Source organism: Patella vulgata, chromosome 1 (assembly GCF_932274485.2).
Source record: "Patella vulgata chromosome 1, xgPatVulg1.2, whole genome shotgun sequence".
Classification (NCBI taxonomy): Eukaryota; Metazoa; Mollusca; class Gastropoda; family Patellidae; genus Patella; species Patella vulgata.
In genome coordinates, this window is record NC_065879.2 from 11,427,544 (window position 1) to 11,454,563 (window position 27,020).

A 27,020-nucleotide genomic window follows, 5' to 3' on the forward strand; every position below is an offset into this window, starting at 1 on the left:
ACTACTGTCGCTTCAACACTAGTTCGACAGTTACCTATACCTACCTCTATTTATGATTATAATTCTACACTTTTTTCAGATTTCTATGACAACAGAACTGGTAATGTTCACAGTCTTAATTTTAGCCTGCATCATGTTTCAGAAGATTTTGTACATAAAGAGCTTCAATCACTTAGCATTGCCAAAAGTACAGGTCTAGATGACATTCCAGCTCGCTTTTTAAAAGATGGTGCTGATGTCCTTAAAATACCCATTACATTTTTGATCAATTTATCCATTTCAGAGAATTCCGTTCCGGATGAACTGAAATTAGCTAGGGTCAAACCATTATATAAAAAAAAACAGTTCTCTTCTTGTGAGCAACTATAGGCCTGTGAGCATTCTCAGTATTGTGTCAAAGATTCTGGAAAAAGCTGTTTATATACAACTGGAGACTCATTTGAAAGACAATAATTTATTATATGAACAACAATCTGGCTTCAGGGGCAGCCATTCAACTGACACATGTTTGATCAGTTTGTTGGATCATCTCAAGGATCAAAATGTTAAAGGGAATTTTACCGGTATGGTCCTATTGGACCTGCAAAAAGCGTTTGACACAGTCGACCATGATATCTTGTGTAAAAAACTTGAAATGATCGGCGTCTGATCCACAGGATGGTTTCGTTCATATCTTTCCAACAGCAAACAAGTTGTCAACGTTGGTAAAACTCTCTCAGACCCCTTGGACATTTCTTGTGGAGTTCCACAGGGCAGCATCCTGGGTCCCTTGTTGTTTCTCTGTTATGTGAATGACATGATCATTAGCATACCTGCCCCTTGTAAATTAATCTTATATGCTGACGACAGTGCAATCCTGTTTTCTCATCCAAATCCTGAAATAGTATCTTTAAAACTTAGCGAAGCCTTAAAGGCTTGTTCAGACTGGTTAGTAGACAACAAATTATCCCTCCATTTAGGTAAAACTGAATGCATGTTATTTGGCCCAAGTAGAAAACTAAAGAAAACTAGTAGTTTTGAAATAGTGTGTAATGATCATGTCATTCAGGCAACAGATAGTGTAAAACATTTAGGTCTATATATTGATCATTGTCACTCTGGTGAATTAATAGTTAATAATATTATTAAAAAGGTCAATACCAGATTGAAATTTTTATATAGGTATAACAAGTCTTTAACAAAGTATACTAGGAAATTATTAACCAATGCTCTTATACAATGCCACTTAGATTATGCATGTTCAGCTTGGTTCTCAGGCTTAAACAAGAAGCTGAAGAACAAACTACAAATTATTCACAACAAAGTTATCCGATTCATACACGGCTTAGGTCCCAGAGATTCAATTACCCAAAATTTGTACAAAGATTTAAATAGTTTAAATCTTGATAATAGAGTCAAACAACTGAAACTGAACCATGTTCACAAAATCTTTCATAATGTGTCTCCGGTGTACATGAAAGCCAATTTTCGCTTAGTGAGGGATACTCATCTACATAGTACTAGATCAAGCATTTATAATTATGTTGTACCAAAATGCAAAAATAATACCCAATACTCAACTTTCTACTATTCAAGTATTCAGGCCTGGAATGAACTTCCAAACCAACTTAAATCAATAGAGAACATTGGCACTTTTAAGAAAAATGTTAAACAACACTTGCTAGGAAAACAAATACAAATGTTTTAGTTTATGTATGTATACCCCGATGTCTTTCATACCTCTTTGTACTTCACATCCCTTATGGTACACACACATTTCACTATTTATTGTCATATTCCATCCTTCATCTTTCATAAATGAATCTGCCCCTCTATGATGACATAACCTGATCCTCCTCCAAGGACCGCATTGGAAATAAACCTAGTTTTATTTTAAGCAGGTTTTTATGGGTTATCCTCAAGAGGCTGGTCATCCATGACATCATTACTTTTTCTCTCATCAAAACTTTCTCATCTTATTATCATGTAACTTCATATGATCATCTATATTGTCATGTATGATATGCCTCTTGGAAGAATAAATAAATAAAAAAAAACCCATTTCTCTCTCTCTCTATTATTATTAGGGTTAGGGTTGGATTAGGGTTCATTAGTCCACCGATATCTATTATTTGGGTTACGGTTGGGTTGGGTTTATTTAGTCCACCGATAACTATTAGTAGGGTTAGGGTTTGGTTAGGGTTCATTAGTCCACCGATATCTATTTTTAGGGTTAGAGATGGGTTAGGGTTAGGGTTCATTAGTCCACCGATATCTATTATAGGGTTGGGTTAGGGTTAGGTTTATTGATACCCATATTTATAGTATTTCTTATAGCGGCGTACTAGTGAACCCCTCTCGTACTAAAATAAGCGATATACTTACTGCATGTTTTCCTGTTTCACGTGGTGTAAACAAATATTCACCAATGTTGTCTTTCCATGCTGCGTTACACGTCACAACATGGTTCTTACTCTTGACTTCTACTTTCAATTTTAATTTATCTAATGTATTATCGGGAAGTTCTACTTTAAATTTTATCTGCACAAACATAAACATAAAAAAAAATGGAGAAAATGTATAAACAGAAAAATATTACAGATGCATTATGCAAGATTAAGATAAAGAGTTGATTATCCTTATTATAACGGTTTAAAAGTAGAGCATGAGAATCACATATTGAAAATTCCAGTCAAATTGTGGGCGAAGCAGGGACGGATCCGGGGTAAAACATCACTTTATATAAGAAAATGTAATATCACATGTAATGACTTGTATCAATGAAATTGATTCAAAATGTGATCCTATTAATTCATAATAAAAAATAAAACTGACGTCAAACGGGGTGTTGGATTTCTCTTTTTAAAAAGCTAAGTGTGTATGTATACATCATGCATTGTCAACTATCAAACCTCCTTAACAGAAACCTGGCAATCCCCCTCCTGCAAATATTCCTGGATCCGCCCCTGCGAAGTCAATAGTGTTTGAAGTTTTGACAAGATAGTCTCTATTTACAAGTATCATTACTACAATAATAATCAATGTCTCGATTGTCCATTTCATCCTTAAATTATCAAATCCCGAGGCTATTCTTATCCATTCAATATCTAATCCACCCGATGACCTAGAGAGTTGATTATGGGCTTCTCATAAATAAATATTTCAATAATAATGTATACTAGCTCGATACCGGCTTCGTCCGGGGCCCAAGGTCTAATTACCCCCCACCCCCACCCCACACCACACCACACCACACCACCTGCACGCTTTTCCGCTAGTTTACACCATCCGTTACTATTATTAACCTTTATCAGCATAATAAACAGAGTTACCTCCCGTTAACCGTTAATTGCAGTAAAATCGCCCAACATTCATTTTTGGGTGTGTTAAACTAATACATGACCCTGAGCTTTATAAATTATGGCCTAAATCATTCATGGGATCGTGCTGGTTAATTTGTACCACAAATGTGGGGGTAGGGGGTGGCGACGATGCGTGATAGGCGAACATACAAACATACCTACACACATCTCTGATTTTATTTATATAGATATATACCAGTTAAAGCAAAGGGCAGATTTAGCTCTTACATAATGCACCTTTAATCACTCCCTATTATATAAAATTGAGCAGGGCGTCAGGTAGCCCCGTCAGACCGGAGTGGCGTCCTTACTGCGCTGCTGCGACCGCACGGAGACCAAAAAATGCACAAGGTCGCCGGCAAACGTGAACACAACGCGCGAAAATGTCCCAAAGAATTAAAAACTTGAAAAAAGTCATGTTCTCATAGCTTTCCATTTCAGATCGCAGAACCTTGGAGTTTGTTTTGAACATGCGATCACTGGCGACCATGGTGACCACAGCACGCTTATGGCGATCTTAACGCGCTCTTAAACCATTTTCCGTCGCCGTAGCAGCGAAGTAAAGACGCCACCCCGGTCTGACGGGGGTATTACGACATAAAAAAAAAACACATTGATTTTCCAGTGCAGTTTTGCAACCTACCTGCTCGTCTTGTAAAGCTTTTATTATGTCACATATTAATATTATCTTTTCTTTTTTATCTTCCTGTATAGGTTGATAGGATTTAAATTTACTGAGGTAGGCCATTATAGTTAGATGATCGACGCTAGGGTCCGCCATTTCTTCAGGTGTTAATATTGGGTCTATTCCCATTGCTTTAGCCGTCTCCATACCTGTCAACAAAATGTAAGGCAATGGAATGGGGTTTAACGTTCTGTCGACATTTTGAGACTAACATTAGTCAATATTATGTTTAACATTACAAACGCAATTCAAAAGGGGGGCGAGGGGAGTTTCCCGGGCAGTGACGTTTCTGTTCATTCACCTTCGAATTCTAACTTCAGGATCTTTTTTGAGCACTACCTGTCTTCAGTGCTGGGTCAACCATGAGGCAAATAAGGCACGTGCCTTAGGGCCAGCCAAAATCCAGGCCACAAATAAATAAAGTAAAAATAGTTGTAATCTAGATACTGTAATTTTTCTGTTGTTAAATTTAACTTTCTTCCTTTTATCAGGCCAGCAGAGCTTTAATCCGACACTGCCTATCTAGGTTTGTCGTCCCATCTGAACAACTAGACTCCGTTTCCGACCTACAGGCGACGCCAATTTTAAACGAGAACAGGGTTTAACTAAAGGGAGATAACTACATAACTACTATTTAGACCAATTCATGTCTGTCCCACAATTTGTCTCAATAGCGTGGTTTCACTGTATTGTAAAAATCCCTGTTCTTGTGACGACATGCGTCTCATGTGTGACTGTGTCAGCCGACCATCTTGTTCTTCTAAAGTCTAGAGGGCATGGTAAACACGTCGCAACACCACAGCAAATATTGTGTTCGTTTATATTTGTTGTGTCTTGCATATTTATATTTATTCCAGCCTGTATGCAACTCCACCTCACCCAACGTCCACCATATGACAAGATTTGCTATGACTGTTATTATTATGTAGTCGTTCGAATGGGACGAAAAACCGAGTTCAAGGTAAACACATTGATGTGCACGTAAAATATCCCCGGATAGTTGGAATTCGATATAAGAGTGGGACGTAGCGCCGTTGTCCGGGCATAATTTCCATCATAGCACACTGTATGGCGTATATATTCCCGTCTTTATTAGCCCAGTCGGAACAGAACAGTGGGACGTTAAACCTCATTTCCTTTCATTTCATTACACTACTTTATCAGCGCTAAATGATCGAAGTCTAACATATACATACCCAGTCTACAGTTGGCGATGTAATCATTTCTATCAAGATCCGGCCAACCAGGAATGTTTCCTCCAACTGATTGTACGATACCACATAAATAATATCCATCATTCCAATCAGTCTGAAATATATTGTTTCGTTAACATTTAGTCTGAAATATATTGTTTCAATAACATTTAGTCTGAAATATAGTTTCAATAACATTTAGTCTGAAATATACTGTTTCAATAACATTTAGTAATTGAACTGGAAACACACTGGCCTAAGTTAATTAGTGGCATGTCTCTGGTTGGTTGGATGGTTGATTTTGTTTCTCAGAACGATAAGCGGACATCTGTCGAAACGTCGCGCTAAAAGTATAACAATCAGTGGTTGTATTCCAATTAAACATTTGTTGTTGTGTTTTTATTGTTCTCAATCATTAAATGCCACTCAATGATAATACATATATAATCTCCCGCCACATTGTATAAATTTAACCATTGCTTGGTAAGACCAGAGAAATCAAGTCAAAACGTCACTCAGTCATAAACAAGAGTAATTGTATTCTTGTATGGAAACAAAAATAACAGTTATGAAGAAAACATTCATCTCTTCCGAATTGTTGTTTTTAAAATTAACCAAGCGTTTTAAATAATCGTGATATACCTGGTATCCCATTCAATTTACACGTACTCAGGAATATGAAATTATTAATATAACAAACACTAAAAAATGTGTGTTTATTAATAAGGCTTCAGACACGCCATATATTAAACTGAGACCTGATGATTGATTCAAAGTTGGAATTACGAAATGATATGATTATGTTACACCTCTAAAATAATCATTTTCGTCTTCCGTACTTCCAACTTTAAACTTACATATTTTATCCACACCTTTGGTTTAAATCACACAACATCTCACAGATATATATCTATATAGTCGTCATATATGTAATGATCGTAATTATGGAAACAGATTTATATAAGCATTTTTGCTTGTTACTGCATCCTATTCACTTACATTCTCTTAAATGATAAATTGTAAAAACTTATGTTCTCCTGAATAAAACACTGTTTAAACCAATTGTATTCCATAGAAGTGCGTCCTTTCTTGAGATCGTGGTAAATTTTTCCTTACCGATGTCGGTGTAAAGTTAGCAAGGATGAGTTGCTAGTCGTTCAGATGGCGAGAAAGAGCGTAAATGCACCACTGAGCGCACCTGTTCAAGTGAAGTGCTCATCTCTCGAATTTTCAACCCATTCAACAATTTCAGCTATTTAGACAAAACATTACTATTTTAAAGTTCAATAACGATATCGACAGAAAATTCTTAACTGACAGGTTTAGATATTTGAATAAACTGGAAGTATTTCTCACTTGTTTTCTGCTTAGAAAAAGCTACACTTTTTTCAATTGAATAAATATGAAATGACATGAACTGGGGTTTAAAATTCGACAGACGGACATATGTCATTCGGGGGAAATTTTGTCCGGACAGCAGCAGCCTAGCCTACTCTTATTTCGATATCATTTGGGGTTTAACATCCTACCTTTTAGCAAAAATCTGGGCCCTGTTTCTCGAAATCTTAACTAAAGATAAAATCCAATTTTAGTAGATACTTCAATTTTGATTGGCTAAGCACTAAAATCAATATAATATTATCCAATCAAATTACTAAAATTTGGATTTTATCTTAGTTAAAATTTCATGAAACAGACCCCTGGTTGTTAAAGGTGGACATAAACCGTGTAGTGTGCTATGTGGAAATTTTTTCAGGACAGCAGCAGCACGGCCTACTCTTATTTCGATATAATATCGCCAGAGAATCTTTGACGTGCTGTTATTGGTATACACGGTTTTTCGTGCCATCCAGACGACTAGATACCTAAATCTTGCGAGACGACCCAGCCCCTCGTCCTGTACCAATGATAAGCGGGAACCAGACTTGAAAATTCCGAACAACGAATAAACATGAAGGTCATTAAGACACTGCGGATCACGACGACTAATTGGGTAAAAATGGATGCAATGAATGAAAAATGGATGCAATGAATGAAAACGCGATGCATGAATTGGGCTAATGAAGACCAGCATACGCCATACAGTGTTCTATGAGGGACATTTTGCTCCGACAGCGGCAATACGGCCTACGGTTATATCGAATTCCAACTGTCAAGGGATCTTTAACGTGCACGCCAATGTGTACACGGGACCTCGTTTTTTGTCCCATCCGAACGACTAGACAGCTGCCCTTGTCAGGCCCTCCGTCCTGCATCACTGACAAGGGGAAACCACGCCGGAAAATCTTGGTGAACTTTCTCGGCCAATGCAAGGATCGAACACCAACCTTCAGGCTAGCAAGCCAGTGTCTTACCCACTTAGCCACAAACGTGATGCAATGAATGAAAATTTGATGCACATTATAGGCCTATATATTTCATGCAAATTCTGGAAATTTGACGAGCTTAAAAATAAGATGACGGTTATTTCTGTTACAACAAATAAATGTGTAGGTAGCTTAGATACTTACTGATAAGTTACTGACTGTCGTTGTACGAAGTTGTCGACACACCCAGTTCAAAGTAGCGTAATATCCCGGAGAATCTTTCTTTATAAAATATGACAAATACGTCATTGCTGACATTTCGTCTAGCGCCGAACTTGCGAAATCCTCGGGGCTGATCATGATAGGAATGTTGAGGAGATCTTTGGCCAAGGTCATTGCAAGTCGACAATTCTCAACCCTAAAATATTATAATATCTTTTTAATAAAGTATACTTTTTAAAATGTAATTAAATGAAATAAAATGGGTTTAACGCCCTACTGTTCTGCTCCGACTAGGCTAAAGTTGACGGGCATACGCCATAGAGTTTGCTATGAGTGAAACTTTGCCCGGGCAATGGCACTATGGCCTACTCTTATATCGAATTACAACTAAATAGTGACCTTTTACGTGCACGCCAATGTATACACGGACCTCGGTTTTCCGTCACATCCGAACGACTAGACAGCCGTCCATGTCAGACTCTCCGTTCTCCACGATCGACAAGGGGAAACCAAGTCGGAAAGTCCCGATGAACTTTATCGGTCAATGCAGGGATCGAACACGCGACCACCAGGCTAGCGAGTTAACGTCTTACCCACTTAGACACCGTGGTTCTCACTATTTAAAAAATAAGCCTATCTACAATAAGGTTTGTGTACTAAGAAACTAAAATGTATTCACCCCCACGATTAAAACAAACATGAAATCTAATCTTTGAGAGGTATTTATCAATATACTACTATAATTCTTGGTATGGACAAAATCACCATGTTTATTACAATATACTGCAATCTTTCAACCAGATTTCACTTGTCGTTTTGAAGCAAAAAACTAATGTTTCGAATGAGAAATGAAACGTAATAGGTTTGAACGTACAACTGGGTTTATGAAGACCGGCTACGCAGTGTGTTATGAGAGAAATTTGGCCCGGAGAGCTGCGTCGATATTTGTACTGGCAAGGGTTATTTTTGGAGCACGCTAACATGTAACATGTACGAACGACTAGACGCTGTCCCCTCCCGCCTCCTGCACCACTGACAAGGAGAAACCGAGTTGGAAATCTACAATCAATTTTAATTAATATTTACCTGTTTTTACTGTGTAATTGTTTCCAGTTTGGAGAAGAGCCAGGTCGGCACATTTCTAACAGAGCACTGAAATATGAAATTATACAATCAACATAAAGCACAAGAACAGTCCGTTCTAAGTTCTACAATCAGCGTCACTGTCGTCAGGCCCCAAGTTCACAAAGCATTCTTAGAATTTAGCCAAGGATTTATTCAAAATTGTTCGCCTCATATTAACTAAAATATACCTATTTATAAAACTTTTGTTGTTTTAATGTATCAAATACATCAATAAGAAACTGTGTGCAATCTTTTGTGTTTGTGGATCAAAGATATTTCTCATAAACAGTGATTGAAAGTGAGTTAATTCTTAACTCAAGTCTGAGAATGCTTTGTGAACTCGGGGTCAGACGCCAGAACCTGGCTTAAAAATTCCGAATGATTCTTCTCCGCCCACAGCGGGATTCGAACCCTAGATATTCTAGACAAGCGGCTAACCCCACTAACTTTGGAAATCTACAGGTTTAATAAGCGTCCACTGCAATTTCCAATTAAAATGAAATCAAATGAAATGGGGTTTAACGTCCTACTGTTCTGCTCCTACTGGGCCAATTAAGACGTTCATACGCCATACAGTGTGCTATGAGGTAAATTTTGTCCGGGAAGTGACACTATGACCTTCTCATACATCGTATTCCAACTGCCAAGGGTTTCTTTTACGTGCACGTCAAAGTATTCACGGGTCCTCGCTTTTTCGTCCAATCCGAACGACTAGACAACTATCCTTGTCAGACCCTCCGTTCTGCACCACTGACAAGGGGAAACCACACCGGAATATCCCGATGAACCATCTCGGCCAATGCAGGGATCGAACACGCGGCCTACAGGCTTACCCATTTAGCTACCGTGGCTTCTCAATTAAAATGACGTCAGTCCATGATTGTTCACATTTTGTTTTGTGTATAAAAATGAACAGTTATGTTTAAACATGAACTACAATATACTTTAGGACTTACTTTAAAGCGATACCATCTGACCAATCGGATGAAAAGTTTGTTATTTTTATTTCTGGTAATACGGATGTAAACCAGGCCATCATCAATTTCTTTGGCGGGGCCTTGGTTTTACTTGAGCTGATTTGATACCGTAAAATAAGATGCCATAGAAGACCTAGAATTAATTTAATGTTCCCGTTGACTACATCTTCATTGCCTGAAATAGAAAACGAAAATTAAATGTAACATATTTTTATTTTTTGCAAGAATCGGGTATGAAAGAAAATTTGCCCGGACAGTAGAGTTTCCGCAATCTCTTCGACGAATTCTATCTGCCAAGGGATCTTTCACGCGGGAACTTGTTTTCTTCGTACTATCCGAGCAACTACACCCCGTTCCTTGCCAGACCATACATCCTGCACCACTGACAAGTGGAAAGCACGCTGGAAAGTCTCGAGGAACTTTCACAATAAAAAAAAAAATTTATAGAACAGAATCGTGCAATTCCTGAATAGAAATACATGTACAAAAATTTGTTAGCTCAAAAAATGAAAAGCTTACGTTGAGTATCACATTCTGATGAAAATAATATTGCAATTACGTTTTTTTGATGTTGCTGTTCAGATCACGTGAACTTACTGACCAATGAACTTGGTCTATACAGGTATACTGTGTTGCGATTTGTGGCGTATTATCTATATGAGATTGGCTTAGATGTTATATTAATTTGGAATTATGTTTGATTTATGAAAAAAAATGCCCTTGCTCACAGATTACAATTTCAGAGTCGTGTCAATCAAGCTAGTTAAGGCCCTACCCTAGACGTATTGCTCTTTTATGCACACAATGCGTCTTTCACGTCATAGGGGGGGGGGGGGGTATGGTTAGCGTGCGCGCGCTTTATCATAAAGTCTGTCATTGAGTCGACTGGCGTGGTTTCGAATCCCCGGTTGTACGTGGCAAGGAGTAGGGTCGCCTGTCCAACCTCGTGGGTTTTCTCCGGGGTCTCCGGTTTCCTCCCACTGCTAAAGACCCCTACGCGCAAGCGAATTGTGTAAATAAAATTAAACCATATGTTAGTCCCAAAATGACCTAGTTTGTGTTGAGTGGACGTTAACCCCCATTTCTCTCTCTCTCTCTCCATTACGTCATATTTCTCTTATCAAACTTGAAACTGAAGGTGTTACTCGTTGATCAACAAGATTAGATAGCTGAAAGAATTTGTCTAATCATCTACAATAATATGATATGTTTTAAACCTGGCCTATATAAACCTAAATTATCTATGTTTGATTGCCCAGATTAACGTGTAGTCATTATCATGTGATTTTGTCATCACCTGTACACTATCAAGTCGTAGGGGGCTTGGATGGCCGAATGGTTAGCATGTGCGCGCTGTATCATAAGGCCTGTCATTGAGTCAACTGGCGTGATTTCGAATGACAAGGATTAGGGTCGCCTGTCCAACCCCGTGGGTTTTCTCCGGGTCCTCCGGTTTCCTCCCACTGCTAAAGACATTAAACCCCATCTCTCTCTCTCTCTCTCTCTCTCTCTCTCTCTCTCTCTCTCTCTCTTTTAAAAAGTACGCCAACGTGTACACGGGACGGCAGTTTTTGTCCCACCCGAACGACTAGACGCTGTTCCGTCCTGTGCCACTGACAAGAGGAAACCACGCTAAACATTATCGCAGTACTTTCGCGGCCAACACAGGGAATAAACTATGAACCCTGTGCTTAATGAGCCAGCACCTTATAACCACTGGGCACCGTGGCTCACGTTTCTATTGCCGACTTCATTAGCCCAGTCGGGGCAGAAAAGTAGGACGTTAAACTCCATTTCATTTCATCTATACAAGTTGTGTATAGTGTAGTTCTAACCACAAAATTCACTGAAATGGCCATGGCTAAGGTGAAAGCCAGTGTTTATATACTATCTAGTAGTAGTAGTAACACATTTCATATAATACAGACAAAAATCTAAAACAGAAAAAAAACCTAGCTCTCACAAACTATTAATTCATCAGATTTTACTGAAATATTTTTCTCAGCATAACTTTTGTGTCTGTTTATTTTTCTGGGGTTTATACAAATAGAGGAGTATATGTGAATGACATAAAATTAATATTATGCAAATATTTGTTCTATCATCACGTTCATGGGGGTTTTTTTTCTTGTCATCCTAAAATTGTACATGTTTACAAACTGACGGAAATATTTAGTTCTCATGGCTTGAAATATTAAAATGAGCAATCTTAGGTTTAAAATAGTATACAGAGATTGATCTCGGCGGAGATACTTTCGTGAATCGTAGAAATACGAGAGAGAGAGAGAGAGAGGGAGAGAGAGAGGGGGGATTTAACGTCATAATTCGCTTACGCGTAGTTGTTTTTAGCTTTGGGAGGAAACCGGAGGACCCGGAGAAAACCCACGATATTGGACGGTCGACCCTACTCCTTGTCACTTACAACCAGGGAATCGAAACCACGCCAGTTGACTCAATGACAGACCGCATGATAAAGCGCGCACGTGCAAACAATTAAGCCATCCCTACTCCCCCTCGCAGGAATACGTACAGGAAATCAAACGCCAAGATGTACAGAGCTATCGACTGTTTACAGTTCACAAAGCATTCTCAGACTCTTATTCAACTTTCAATCAGTGTTTATGAGAAATTGAGCAAATTCTTAACTAAAGCCTGGGAATCTTTGTGAACTCGGGGCCATACTATCCTCTGTATGGTGTCCAATATAATAGCCATGGTGGTTCAGTGAGTAAAGCACTGGCTCACTAACCAGGAGGTTAAAGGTGTTGGCCCAGAAAGTTCCCGGGGATTTTCCAGTCTGTCGCCTGTCATTTATTGCAGGGCAGAGGGCAGGGTAAGGAACTGGGTTTAGTCGCTTGGTTAGTACGAAAACCCGAGGTCCCGTGTACACGTTGGCATGCACGTTGACAGATGTATTCGGTACAGCTTTGGTATAGCGTATGTTAGATGTATTCGGTACAGCTTTGGTATGGGCGAGTGTTCGGGAAAAACCACGGTGTTATCAGTGTTAATAGGCTTAAAATTTAAAAATCTAAAACGGATAAATCGGTTTGATTTAGGTCAAGATAGAGTATTGAATTTCGTTGATCTGATTAGTGAGGGGCCTTTGGGGCATAGCTCTCTTTCTATACGATTGAAGTTTTATTGAGAAAGATTACTAGGAAGGCGTCTTGTATACACAGAGAGAGAGAGAGAGAGAGAGAGAGAGAGAGATGGGTTTAACGTCCACTCGACACAAACTAGGTCATTTCGGGACTAACATATGGTTTAATTTTATTTTAATAATTCGCTTGCGCGTAGGGATCTTTAGCAGTGGGAGGAAACCGGGGGACCTGGAGAAAACCCACGAGGTTGGACAGGTGACCCTACTCCTTGTCACGTACAACCGGTGATTCGAAACAGCGCGCATTTGCTAACCATTCGGCCATCCAACCCCCGTCTTGTATACAGTTTTTAGTGTAACTTATGGTTTATTAAAGATGCATTATGTAAGATTTAGATAAAGATCTGACCGTTATAATATATAGTTAAAAAATAGATAACTGTCTTATCCACTGAATATCTCAGTCATCCGATGGTGTAGAGAGTTGGTTATGGACTTGCCATGTGAATAAATGTCTACATAACAATGTATAAGCAGATTTAGCTCTTACATAATGCATCTTTAACGCAGAATCGGTTATATTTCAACACTGACTTTATCTTGGGACAGCAGAGCAGTAGGACGTTAAACCTCATTGGGACGTAACATATTCAACAAAGACAAAAATGAAATAAAACGGGGTTTAACGTCCTACTGTTTTGCTTCGACTGGGCTAATGAAGACGGACATACGCCATACAGTGTGCTGTGGGAGAATTTTGTACAGGCAGCGGCACTAAGGCCTACTTTTATATCGAATTCCAACTGCCAAGGGATCTTTTACGTGCACGCCAATGTGTACAAGGGACCTCGGTGTTTCATCCCATCCGAACGACTAGACGGCTGACTATAGCAGGCACTTCTTCCTGCACCACTGACAATGGGAAACCACGTCGGAAAATCCAGATGGGCTTTCTCGAACTCGCAAAAAAAAGGCAGATAGTCATCCCTCGAACACAATTCAACATGCATGTATTATTAAATCCAATAAAATCGACAATTATATTTTAGCCGACATCACACCATTCTCTTCAAGTATTTCTGATCATTTTTCAAGTATACAGTTTCCCCCCCAAACTAGAGCGGGCCTTTGTGCTTTTAATTGGGTATTTGGGATATATAATATCTATCATTTTTTTTTTAATGAAAACAACATTGTTTTATAAGTGTAGTGCGGAAACTCAAATAAACCCATTCATATTATTATGTCAATAATCTTCTTATCAGTTTTAAATTTCGTTAAAAAAAATTTGCGTAAAATTGCTCCAACTAAATCTTTGTAATTATGGGGTAACATTAATAAATTACTTGATATGTTAACCCTATTATCTGTTGACTGTAAAACAGTGTAAAATTGCGTGACAAGGACAGCTCTCTAGTCGTTCGGATGGGACGAAAAACCAAACTCCTGCGTACACATTGGCATGCACGTAAAAGATCCTTTAACAGTTGGAATTCGATATAATAGTAGGCCGTAGTGCCGCTGTCCGGGCATAATTTCCCTCATAGTACAATGTATGGCGTATGCCCGTCTTCATTAGCCCAGTAGGAGCAGAACAGTAGCATGTTAAGTTAAACCCCATTTCATTTCATTTCATTTCTGTGTAAAACTCCCTTATATACCACAGTCAAAAATGAAGCATCTGCAAACTGTGTTTAAACAAAGAATTAACAATTTCAGAAACCAGCTGTGCTTGCATGTATTACAGTTTTGTAGACATAAAGTTCGTGAAAATTGTAAAAAAGTGAAATGAAGGGCTTTTGAAGACGATGCAGTGTGCTACGAGAGAAATTCAGTCCGGACAGCGTATTTCCGCCTACTCTTCGTCGAATTCAAACTGCTAAGGGATCTTTAACGTTACATGTTCTCCAGTGGAAGATAAAAAAAATGAGGTTGAGATGCTCCCTCTCCTCGAATTCAAACTGCCAAGGTATCTTTTACGTAACATGTTCTCTAGTGGAAGATAAAAAAAAATGAGACTAAAGTAGCTAAATCGCTAATATTTTGGACCTAGAAGTTGGCACAAATGAGTCGTAACATATATAGCAATGTAATATGAATTTATATGAACTGTTTTACATTCAATTGTGTCCGTTTTACTGTGAATTGTTATCAGTTATGTTCGGCGAAATACGCCAGAAGTCTCAACAGCAAGTCAGTTTCTAGCGTCTGGTTATTCCAGTCAACACCGATATTATTTATTGCGCATGCTCTCCAAATAAGTATATGATATCACCGTTTGACATGACTTGTGGGATATGTCTAGCCTCGTTCTTTGAGCACCTTGTTACAAATGGCGCTGAAACGCATTATGGTACACGATTCGTGTACCAATGGTAAAATGTTTATTTTGTCTTAATTATTGGATATCAGAAGCCCGTCTTTTCCCCCTAAGATCACAACACCAATGCTGATTTAAATTGCATAAAAATTCTTGTTTTCAATGTCGAAGATTTTGGATGATATTGAGTTACGGACCTAGCTCCCTCTGCTCGAATTCAAACTGCTAAGGGATCTTTAACGTAACATGTTCCCCAGTGAAGATATAAAAAATTAAGGTTGAGATGCTCCCTCTGCACTAACTTTATATGCATGCGAAAAACCGAGGCCCCGTGTATACATTGACGTGCACGTAAAAGAACCCTTGAAATAAGAGTTTCCCCGTAACACACTGCACGGATGCCCGGATGAAGCAGAACAGTAGGACATTAAACCTCGTTTCATTTTAATTCCTTCTGCAGTTCTTGAGATGGCAAAATTATTAAGCAAATAAAATTCCACCGCTGATGTGTGGATGCAGAAAAATAGGACGCTAAACCCCGTTTCATTTCATTCCACCTGTTGTTAATTCCGAGTTTTATTTGAAATCGATTGAAGAATGAATGAGGGTTTGATTGAACTATAGGAATTATGTAGACAAAGAATACTGTATAAATAGAATATTGTTGAGAAATAAACCATTTTCCAGTATAGTAATTACATGGTAATATTAACACGTTTATTATATCCACTATCAATTAACAATACTAATAAATCAACAACAACTTTACTACAGTAAATAGGTTAATACACCCACAACAACATTACTTTAGTTTTATCGGTATCCTAGAAATAAAATGGAATCATGGAAAGGGATTTGACGTCCTATTTTTCTCCACCAACCGAAATGACATAAAAGGGGGTTTAACGTCCTACTGTTTTTCTCCGACCGGGCTAATGAAGACGGGCATACGCCATACAGTGTGCTATGAGCTAAATTTTATTCGGACAGCGGCACTACGGCCTACTCTTATATCAAATTAGATCAAGGGATCTTTTACGTGCACTCCAATGGTGCACAAAGGACCTCGGTTTTTTGTCCCACCCGAATAATTAGACAGCTGTCCTCGTCAGGTCTTCCGTCCTCTACCGCTGACAAGGGGGAAACACGCCGGAAAATTCCGATGAACTTTCTCGGCCAACATTGGGATCGAACACAGAACCTCTAGGTTAGCAAGCTAACATCTTACTTACTGAGCCACTGCGGCTCCCCTGCTCCCCTACACCCACCCAACTAATGAAGACGGGAATATGGCATTCCTTGAGTTGTAAGGGAAATTTGGATGGATTTGATAGGTTTTTTTATCCGTTGCAAACTACAAATATTGTAAATGTTGGTTAGTCCAAACATGGCTCAATTCCATTCAATATTTACAAGACGGCGGGCCCCTCTTTTTAATCTGAATGAATCAAAGATGTAAATATTTTATTTTCTTATTTAAATTTTAAATAATCAATTTTACATAATCACTTTGAGTACATTTTATAGTGTTGCTTTAGCCGTGAAGAAAGAGATGTGGTTCGGAAAATGCTAATGCCCGTTAGAGGCTTTAAAATGATTTTAATAACTAAAAATATGGTTATCTACCGAGTCAAACGCGGTACTGAATCAAACCGGGTACCGAATCAAGCTGTGTAAAAAGTCAAACCGGGTGTGGAATCAATCTGGGTACAGAGTCAAACCGGGTACCGAATCAAGTCGTGTACATAGTCAAACCGGGTATCGTACCAAACCAGGTACAAACCGGATACCAAGTCAAACAAGAATCAAACCAGGTACAAACCAGATACCGAACCAAAATCGCGTACAGTCAAACCGGGTACCTAATCAAACCAGGTACAGAGTCAAACCGGGTACCAAATCAAACCTAGTACAGAGTTAAACTACGCGCCAAGTCAAACCGGGTACCGAGTCAACCCGCGACGCCGGCCTTCAAAAACGTTGATTTTCACTGGTTAATTTTTTATCATTGGATTCTATGTGGTAGAAATTCGAACACTTAACCAAATAAAGAAAACGGTAACCGGGCATTTACAGACAAAAAATTATATACATGTAGTAACATTTTTATTCTCATTTAAATTTCTCAATTTTCGAAAGTTTACTGCGACGTTGAAACGAATTCCAGGAATTGATCTGAAGCTGTGGAATTTCTCGTGCAGTAGTTCTTTGTTTTTCTTTAAAGTGATTAGAATTGTTTAAACGCACATACCTGGACAAAATGTTACGATTTTGGAAAACGTGCATGCACATAGCGAGAAAGAGAAAGAGAGAGAGTGAGAGAGAGAGAGAGAGAGAGAGAGAGAGAGAGAGAGAGAGAGAGATGGGGTTTAACGTCCACTCGACACAAACTAGGTCATTTCGGGACTAACACATGGTTCAATTTTATTTCAATAATTCGCTTGCGCGTAGGGGTCTTTAGCAGTGGGAGGAAACCGGAGGACCCGGAGAAAACCCACGTGGTTGGACTGCATGCACATAGCACTGGCTCAGTGAGTAAGACATTGGCTCGATAACAATGGTTGTCTCGTGTTTGATCCCGGCGTTGGCCCGGTGTTGGCCGAGACATTTGGTACAGAATAGAGGATCTAGCAAGGGACAATGTATAGTCATTCGGATGGGACGAAAAACCGAAGTCCTGTGTACACATTGGCATGCACGTATAAGAACCTTTCACATTTGGATTTCGATATAAGAGTAGACCGTAGTGCCGCTGTCCGGGCAAAATTTCCCTCATAGCACACTGTATGGCGTATTCCCGTCTTCATTAGCCCAATCGGTGCAGTAGGGGCGTTAAACCCCATTTCATTTCTCTGCTGTTTGTGATTGTGAAAATCAATAATAATCTGCTATAGAATTATTGCTGTGATTATTTTAAATGTGTTCAATTACTAGTGCGTGTCTAATAAAGGTCGTATCGCGGAGCGAATCGAGACTCAAAAACTCGTGTCTAATAAAGGCCGTATCGTGGACCGAATCGAGACTCAAAAACTTCCCAGTTTTTCTATCTTGCGTTGATATTCGTATGATTTTTTTTTATCGAATAACACGGATATGCAGCTGTATAATTGCAGGGGGGTCACGTCGCTAACACAATCGTTCACTTTAATTTTCGTGCATTCGCTGCAATGGGCTGGGGTTTGTTTTGTTCTCTTTTTTTTCTTTTTTTTGAGGGGAGGGGGGGGGATACATTGGAATCAGAATTAGCTGTTAATCGGTTTGGTTGCACTGTCGCATGGAATTGTAAGATCTTCAAGCTTGAATCGAAGCACATTTTTTTTTTTATTTCAATTTGGAATCTGAATGCGTTGTTAATCGGTTTTGTTACACCGTCTAATGAAATTGTAACCTCGCAAGCAAGTGTCAATTCTCTTTAAAGGTCGATTACCGCGAGTAAATCTCTTCTAATGATGATGGCTTTTAAATCTTGAATGAAAGCAGATTTGTTAAATAACTACCTCTCAGCAGTTGTTATACAATATGTCAGAACGTGAATGAATGTGATATTGTTGACATATTAAATTTTTAAAGGAGAGTTTGGGAATTCTGAGCGTAGTAGAAGAATGAATCAACGTTTGCTAAAGTCATCGATTAGAATGTAGGCTTACTGTACAACAGATTTCTTTTTTTTTATTTTGGACAAAATTCATACGATATCCGACGAATATAATTAAATCCTTATACGGCATAATGGTTTCTCCAGTTCCGGTATGGCACGTTCTAATTAGGACGTCATTCTTTGTCCGCAATTGCGACATTTTTCCTTGGAGCTTGATTTTTAATTAAGCAGGTAAAAAATTGTAAATTCTACTATGATTAGCGTGCAATCAAGGAGTGTGGTCGTCTGTCCAACCTCGTGGGTTTTCCCCAGGTCCTCCGGTTTCCTCCCACTGCTGAAGATCCCTCCCTCACTCTCACTCTCTCTCTCTCTCTCTCATCAAGTTAATCCAATGATAGCTCAATGTCATTTTTACTTTAATCTTCCGGTAAGGGAACTGGAATGGCCATGGGTTCGAATTCCGACTTCTGTCGGGAAGAATCTATCTCGACAAGCTCTGTTCACACTCGTGTACACGTTAACAAGCACGTAAAAAGAGTAGACAGAAATCTTCTCATATTTAGTTTAATTCTATTGTTCCAAATTCATTCAAATATATCAAATGAAATGAAATGGGGTTTACCGTCCTACCGCTCTGGGCTAATGAAGACATGACCAATATATCATATTCCATATTGTGATTTAATATAATTTCATTCCTTTATATTCGTAATCTTCTATTATTTCCTACGTCCAAATTATAATCTTAAACAGTCATATCTTTCGGAATCTATAATTTAAAACTAGAATAATTATACTATAATTCCATAATTCTATTGTTCCATACAGGAAGCTAGCATAGCTTTGAACTGGAATTTACTATCATTCATTCTGTTATTGAATACCTGTATTTAGCATAATTTCAAACTGGAATAATATTATGATTCCATTGTTACATACCTGAACTTAGCATAATTTCAAAATGGAATATACCATAATTCCATTGTTCCAAACCTGAACTTAGCATAATTCCAAATTGGAATGTACTATAATTCTATTGTTCCAAACCTGAACTTAGCATAATTTCAAATTGGAATGTACCATGATTCCGTTGTTCCATACAGGAATTTAGGATAAGAACACACAATAATTCTATATTTCCATATTAGAAACAGTTATAATTCTATAATTCCCTTTGGAAAGTTATATGATTGATTCGGGATCTTTTGAAACTAACACGGAACTTGAAGTCGATACGACACACTGTCATTGTTGAATTTATATTCATTTTTACAACGATTTTATTTTTAGGCTAAAAACTATTATAAGAATTCATGTTGATGATTTCATTTACAGAATAGATTTTTCGATTAGGTAATTCGTTCGCAAATAAGCTTCTTTTTTTTTATTTTAGTTTAATTCAAGAAGCGCTATAAGTAGTAATTTTCATTCAATTGGTGGGCAAAACTTGAATAATCGAAACGAAATCGTCACCCTGTCCGTCCATTCGTTTGTCCGTCCTTCCACATAGTTGGTGCTTTTAGGAATTTTTTTTTATTTGCAAACTGTCACTTAGAGCTTTTAAAAAGTCTGTATCAGAGTTTTTTGGGTTAATTTTTCAAACTTTTTGCGATTGTTCAGATATAGTCCTGCAGAAGAACCTTATCTAAATTCAGAGTTACCGCCACTGTCACCGAAAGCATGAAATGCGATGTATAGGATAAAATGTTTGAGATTAATTTGAAACTTTTATGTCAATATACGGAATAACTCGAGACAAATCCAATAAGAAATCATACATTTTTATTGTCAAGAAATCTTACATTTTTATTGTCAAGAAATCTTACATTTTTATTGTCAAGATATCTTACATTTTTTATGTTATAAGGGAGAGAAATGGGGTTTAACGTCCACTCGACACAAACTAGGCCATTTCGGGACTAACACATGGTTCAATTTTATTTCAATAATTCGCTTGCGCGTAGGGGTCTTTAACAGTGGGAGGAAGCTGGAGGACACGGAGAAAACCCACGAGGTTGGACAGGCGACCCTACTCCTTGTCACGTTAAGACCTTATGATACAGCGCGCACGTGCTAACCATTCAGTCATCCAACTTCCTTTTATGTTAAGATATCATAATTCATTTTATGTGAAGAAATCATACATTATTATATGTAAAGAAATCATACATCATTTTATGTTAAGAGGAATCTATCCGTGGTATTGTTTAGAACATTTTTAATTCTGTTTAAAGTTCATAATATAGTGAATAACTAGAGTGAAATTAAAGCCGATCATGCCTGTTCGTGATATTGTTTCATACAACAGATTGTTAGAATATTATTAATTTCGTTTAAAGTGACAGTAAGACAGAATAATTCGTCGCCATTAAAACTGCATTATATTAGAGCTAAATATGTTTATTGTAGGTCTTTATTTTGGCTTCATATAAACTATTATTTAGACATTTCTTAACATGACAAGCCCATAATATACTCTCTAGAACATCAGATGGCAGAGATGTTAATGGATTAGAAAGCCCGTGAGATTAAAAAATCTAACGATAAAATTGATAATCGAGACTTACATGTAGCCTAGTTTGTTCAGTACCGTTCCAACACTCATTTCTTCGCTCAGAATAAAGTAATTTGATTGAAATTTTCAATATATTCATTTGTCATTATATATTTTTAAACTATTGTAGCAAGACAAGAACGGTCAATCCTTTCTCCAAATCTCACATATTGCCTTTTTAATAAAAGTATAGCTACTTTAAAGTTCGTCATAATATACTGGGGAAGCCACGGTGGCTAAGTGAGTAAGACGCTGGCTCAGTATCCAGGTGTCGCGAGTTCCTTCCCTGTGTTGGCCGATAGAATTGAAGGGGATTTCCCAACGTGGTATCCCCTTGTCAGTCGTGCAGGACAGAGGGCCTGACAAGGACAGCTGTCTAGTCGTTCGGATTGGACGACAAACCGAGGTCCCGTGTACACATAGGCGAGCACGTAAAAGATCCCTTCGCAGTTGGGATTCAATATAAGAGTAGACCTTATTCCCGCTGTCCGGGTAAAATTTCATACTATATTGCTACTTTAAAGTTCATCATCAAATACTGAATGGGTAAAGTGAAATTTAAACTGACATCAATCGATAATCATGTTTGTTTATACAGGGTGTATATAGTTTGAAGATCATGTGGCAATATATCTTAGGCCACACCAATTCGATATTCGGTTCTTCGGGAAACCTGATAAAATTTGGCTTCATATTTCTTTGGGAAAATACTAATTTAAAAACCAAAAGTAGTTGGTTGTATAGTTCCTTTAGGAATAGTCTCGGATCGTCCCTATTAAGCTGCAATATATAAATACCCCTCTTCCCCATTTCAGAGGACAGCGCCCGGTCAAACAACCTCCCTAAAGGAACTATTGGTTTGAAATTTTTATGTTTTGAAATTTTAAATAAAACATCTACCATGTGATTCAAGTGACTATTTATTAATCAAATCCCCCAAGAGAGAGAGAGAGAGAAATGGGGTTTAACGTCCACTCGACACATACTTGGTCATTTCGGGACTAACATATGGTACAATTTTATTTCAATAATTCGCATTGAGAAAACCCACGGGGTTGGACAGGCGACCCTACTCCTTGTCACGTACAACCGGGGAATCGAAACCACGCCAGTTGACTCAATGACAGACCTTATGGTACAGAGTGCATACGCTAACCATTCGGCCATCCAACCCCCCAAACGCCAGAAGAAGTATATTGGTTTGTCCTTACTACATGTATTTATGGTATATTTTTGAAGTCAGAGTCTATATACATATTTTATTATCTACCTTAAATCTATATCGTATTTACCTATTTATGTCAGTTTTAAAAGGAATGTCAATAAAACGTAGTAACAATACGTAAATAGATGGATTATATACAACCCATAGGTCTTCAGGGTATTGCAAAATATTTAACAGTATTCGACGTATTAATCACCCAGATGCTTGTAACGCTTCTTTTCGTCAAAATCAGAGCCGCTTAGAGTGTAGTATCACAAAATTTAACCAATTTTAAAGAGAGAGAGGCTAACATATGGTTTAATTTTAATTCAATAATTCGCGTGCCCGTATAGGGGTCTTTAGCAGTGGGGGGAAACCGGAGGACCAGGAGAAAACCCACGAGGTTACAATTTTAAAAGAACTAGACCTCTAACTAAATATTTCCCATAATAATCAAATTTAAAAACAAGAATAAGAATTTAATATTGCTCCATTTCAATCAATATTGATGTGGTTATATCTTGCTGTGAAAATATAGGAACCCAATATCCCATATTTAAAACACAATGAACATTTTAAAATTACAGCACGAGTCGTGTAGGCTATTTTTATTCACCAAACATAATTTCTTAAAAACCACAATCATTTTATTTTTTTAGAAAATTGAATATAAATCATTTTGTATACATGTACATTCATATTACTTTCATATGAGTTTTTAGACCCATTTTCGTCTATTTTAAGGATCCAAAGAATAGAGCCATGCGCCCTTTAAAGACTGTTGAGTACCTAAACTTGTCAATTGGAAACTAAAGTATACACTAAATTTGAAGGTTAAAAATTGATGGGTGCGTATGAGCGGGTGGGATGGGCGCTTATTAAAATTTTATGAACATGTTGGCTGATCAAGGGGCGTGGTTCGGAACGAAGGTCTGTACGTGATACTGAGTTATACGGGTAATAAAAATTTTATGAACATGTTGGCTGATCAAGGGGCGTGGTTCGGATCGAAGGCCTGTACGTGATACTGAGTTATACGGGTAATAAAGATTTTAATATATAACGATATGTCGAAGATCATGTTTTATACACCTACTTTGTCAAGTATATAAAAACTAAGGAAAACAGCTGCTAATATATTATCTGACTGTACCCCCTAAATATATCAGTAACTGTTTTCCATAAGTACACTAGATGCATATAAAAGATTACATACATTAATGTATAAGAAAGAACTGTACTTTGAAATTCATCTTTAATAAATTTATAAACTTTACATATTACTTGGACTGTATGTGTCAAATAAATTGTTATTACTTGTCAAATTACTGAAATAAAACTGAACCATATGTTAGTCTCGAAATGTTTTAGTTTGTGTCGAGTGGACGTTAAACCCCATTGAGTCCCGAAATGACCTAATATGAGTCAATTGGATGTTACCCCCCCCCTCTCTCTCTCTCTCTCTCTCTCTCTCTCTCTCTCTCCCCGTCAAGTTTATTTTAGTTTAAAGATATCGTCGACAGTGTTTCTTGGGATTTTACATCTTTGTTTCCTTTCCCCTTTTCAGTAGTGCAGGACGAGGGTGTTACCAGGATAATGTGTCTAGTTGTTCGGGTGGGACGAAAAATTGAGGACCACTCATGTATTAGTTGGTGCTCACGTAAAAGAACCTTTGATAATATGAATTCGATTAAAAGTAAGCGAAAATCCCCAATAGCATCCCCGTTTTTATTACCCTCGCGGTTGGCGAGGACAAGAGGGGCATTAAACCCTAATAGATTACTGGACGAACGTGACTATAGATCATACTAGTCACAATTCTGAGAAAAATAACAATTCATGGAAATGAGATTGATATGGTGAAAGTTATACCATAAGATCGATTTGACAGGGAGTGGTGTTATGGAGTACCTCGCCCACACTTCTTGAATAATTAAGCCACTGAAAATAGATTTGTAATTGTATTCATATTTACCAATATTAACCAATCGAATGTTGTCTTCTGTTATGGCTTTGAAGGCCAAATTTACATTCTGGATCATCTGAATACGACTTTTGCATTTCGTGTAGACTTTTCCAATTTTACGGAACTGTAAAGATTCTACTAACGCGACAAGATTAACACCGTCACAGAAATCAGTTTCCAAATTGGTCACTTGACGCCCGCACGTGGTTAACTGTTGGTTTACCCAGTTCACAAAGGTTCGATTCTGAATGATAATCCATTCGTCTTCGGATCTAATCACGTGCTTTTCACCGTTAATGCTGACACTATTCATCATGACTTTTTGTTGTTTCCTTCTTACTTATGAAGGTGTAAGTAAAACTGTGCACTCACAACAAAATAATCTTTAAATAAGAATTTAACAAACACTCTTTGTTAGTTTTAGGTTTCAGCTAGGTGTATTCGCTCGTTTACATAATAAACACATCGAACAAACTCTTCACATTTGTTTATTTCTGTAACAGAAAGCACAAAAAGTGTTTCACGTTTTGTGCTCGCGGTATTCCACTGTGTACACACGTACGACTTCAATTTTCGAAATTCTGTCGTCGATGGTCCGTCGTTCCGTTAATAGTCGGCCCTACCTGTACGATCGTCCTCCCCGTCCTATATTATTTATAAATACCAGGCTTTTATCAGCTCAGTTGAACCTGAGCTCGGGGAATGACAATCAATATATTCATGTTATCATAACTGATAAGACGCTATACGTGCAAATATTTAGTAGCCGTAGACTCAAGTCGTCGTTGTGCACTGATGTTTAACGATAGACATTTCTTTCCAGTCTTCGGCTTCATGAACGATAATACTCAACTATAAAACAATATTCAGTCGAATGTTGACCTGATTGATATCTTATTACATGACTTCCTCACTTAAACCCTATGAATATTAAAATCTTCCGATGGCCGAACGGTTAGCACTTGCGCGCTGTATCATACGGTCTGCCATTGAGTCAACTGGCGGGATTTCGATTCCCCGGTTGTACGTGACAAGGAGTAGGGTCGCCTGTCCAACCTCGTGGGTTTTCTCTCTGGGCCCCCCGGTTTCCTCCCACTGCTAAAGTCCCCTACGCGCAAGCGGATTATTGAAATAAAATTGAACCATGTGTTAGTCCCGAAATGACCTAGTTTATGTCGAGTGAACGTTAAACCCCATCTCTCTCTCTCTCTCTCTCTCTCTCTCTCTCTCTCCTGGCTTAAAACCTGTGAATATTCTCTGTCGACATTTCGAACACTGATTACAAAAACCAGAAATGAAGACAGGTAATACCCCATGCAGGGACAATTGTCAAGGCAGCGGGGTTGCCGAATACTCTTAAACGATTTCCATCTGTCAGGGGTTATTTTACGTGCACGTCAACGAGTACACGGGCGGACCTCAGTTTTTCGTCCCTTCCGAACAACTAGATGCCTTTCCGTGCAAGGCCTTCCGACATGCCCCACTGACAAGAGGGTGCAGGACCTGGCTGGAAAATCACGTGGAACCTTTTCGGCCAACACTGAACCACTGCGGAACCACGTGGGGGGGGGGGCACCCGGATCCCCCAAATGACATGCTATACAACTTTGGTGGTTGGGTGATTTGACTGATGAAATTGAATGTTATATTATCGGGGAAGAGTACCACTTCCAACCCCTCCCCAGGCACGTTTTCTCGCCAACCCCGCCTCCCAGAACATACATATTATCTGAAGGTCTCTTTTCCGTAAATGCAGCGAGCCTTTTGCATCGCCATTACAGGCCACATACAGGGGCAATTCTTGATGTTAGCTATAGTATTTTTTACACAAGCAATTGTCCTTTTTATAAATTCGGCATATATACCCCCAACATGGCTAGAACTCTTTGATTTGCGTAAAAACTGAAAGTGTCGATTTAATTAAATTTGTATTGTCGATTTGTTTTAAGAAGTGGATATCTGTCAACATTTAAACTTTTAAGTCCACGGATTAGAGCCGATGTTGAATTAAGAGGTTTTTTTTTGTTCGACAGTCGACAGAGTAAAGCGAATCTAGAATTAGTAGGTGAATCGAATTCCGCTTAGTATGTTGAAACCAAAATCTAAAAGTACAGGGGCGGTATTTATAAAAATTCTAAGAGTTGGAACCAACTCTTAACTGTCAAAAATTACTCCTAACTTTGTAGATTTTCCTAAGACCTATTTATAAAACATTTTACTTTAAGAATTACTCCTAACTATGACACATATTTAGGAGTCCTCCTGTAGCACTCCTAACTTGTTAAAAGTACTCTTATCTTGGTTAACATGACCGTCCGTGTACGCCGCCTAAGAGAGTTTAAAACAAGAAGAGATTTCTTAGTGGAGTACAACAATGACGAGTTGATAAGGAGATATCGAATGGACATGGGTGGGATTCTTTTTGT

The 27,020-nt window shown here is 38.2% G+C and overlaps 1 protein-coding gene across 1 annotated transcript in view; it reads right to left on the reverse strand.

The window, feature by feature from the left end:
* The window catches only part of LOC126808626 (filamin-B), a 46,810-nt gene extending 21,569 nt beyond the window's left edge, over positions 1 to 25,241 (reverse strand). Inside the window, exons 1-7 of the mRNA XM_050533512.2 lie at positions 24,604 to 25,241; positions 9,829 to 10,024; positions 8,834 to 8,899; positions 7,730 to 7,943; positions 5,223 to 5,334; positions 3,985 to 4,175; positions 2,365 to 2,520 (exon numbers count right to left, since the gene is read on the reverse strand). Coding sequence (XP_050389469.2) covers positions 2,365 to 2,520; positions 3,985 to 4,175; positions 5,223 to 5,334; positions 7,730 to 7,943; positions 8,834 to 8,899; positions 9,829 to 10,024; positions 24,604 to 24,910 — 1,242 coding nt within the window. The 5' untranslated portion in view covers positions 24,911 to 25,241. The remainder of the gene's footprint in view (positions 1 to 2,364; positions 2,521 to 3,984; positions 4,176 to 5,222; positions 5,335 to 7,729; positions 7,944 to 8,833; positions 8,900 to 9,828; positions 10,025 to 24,603) is intronic.
* Positions 25,242 to 27,020: the final 1,779 nt, after the last annotated feature.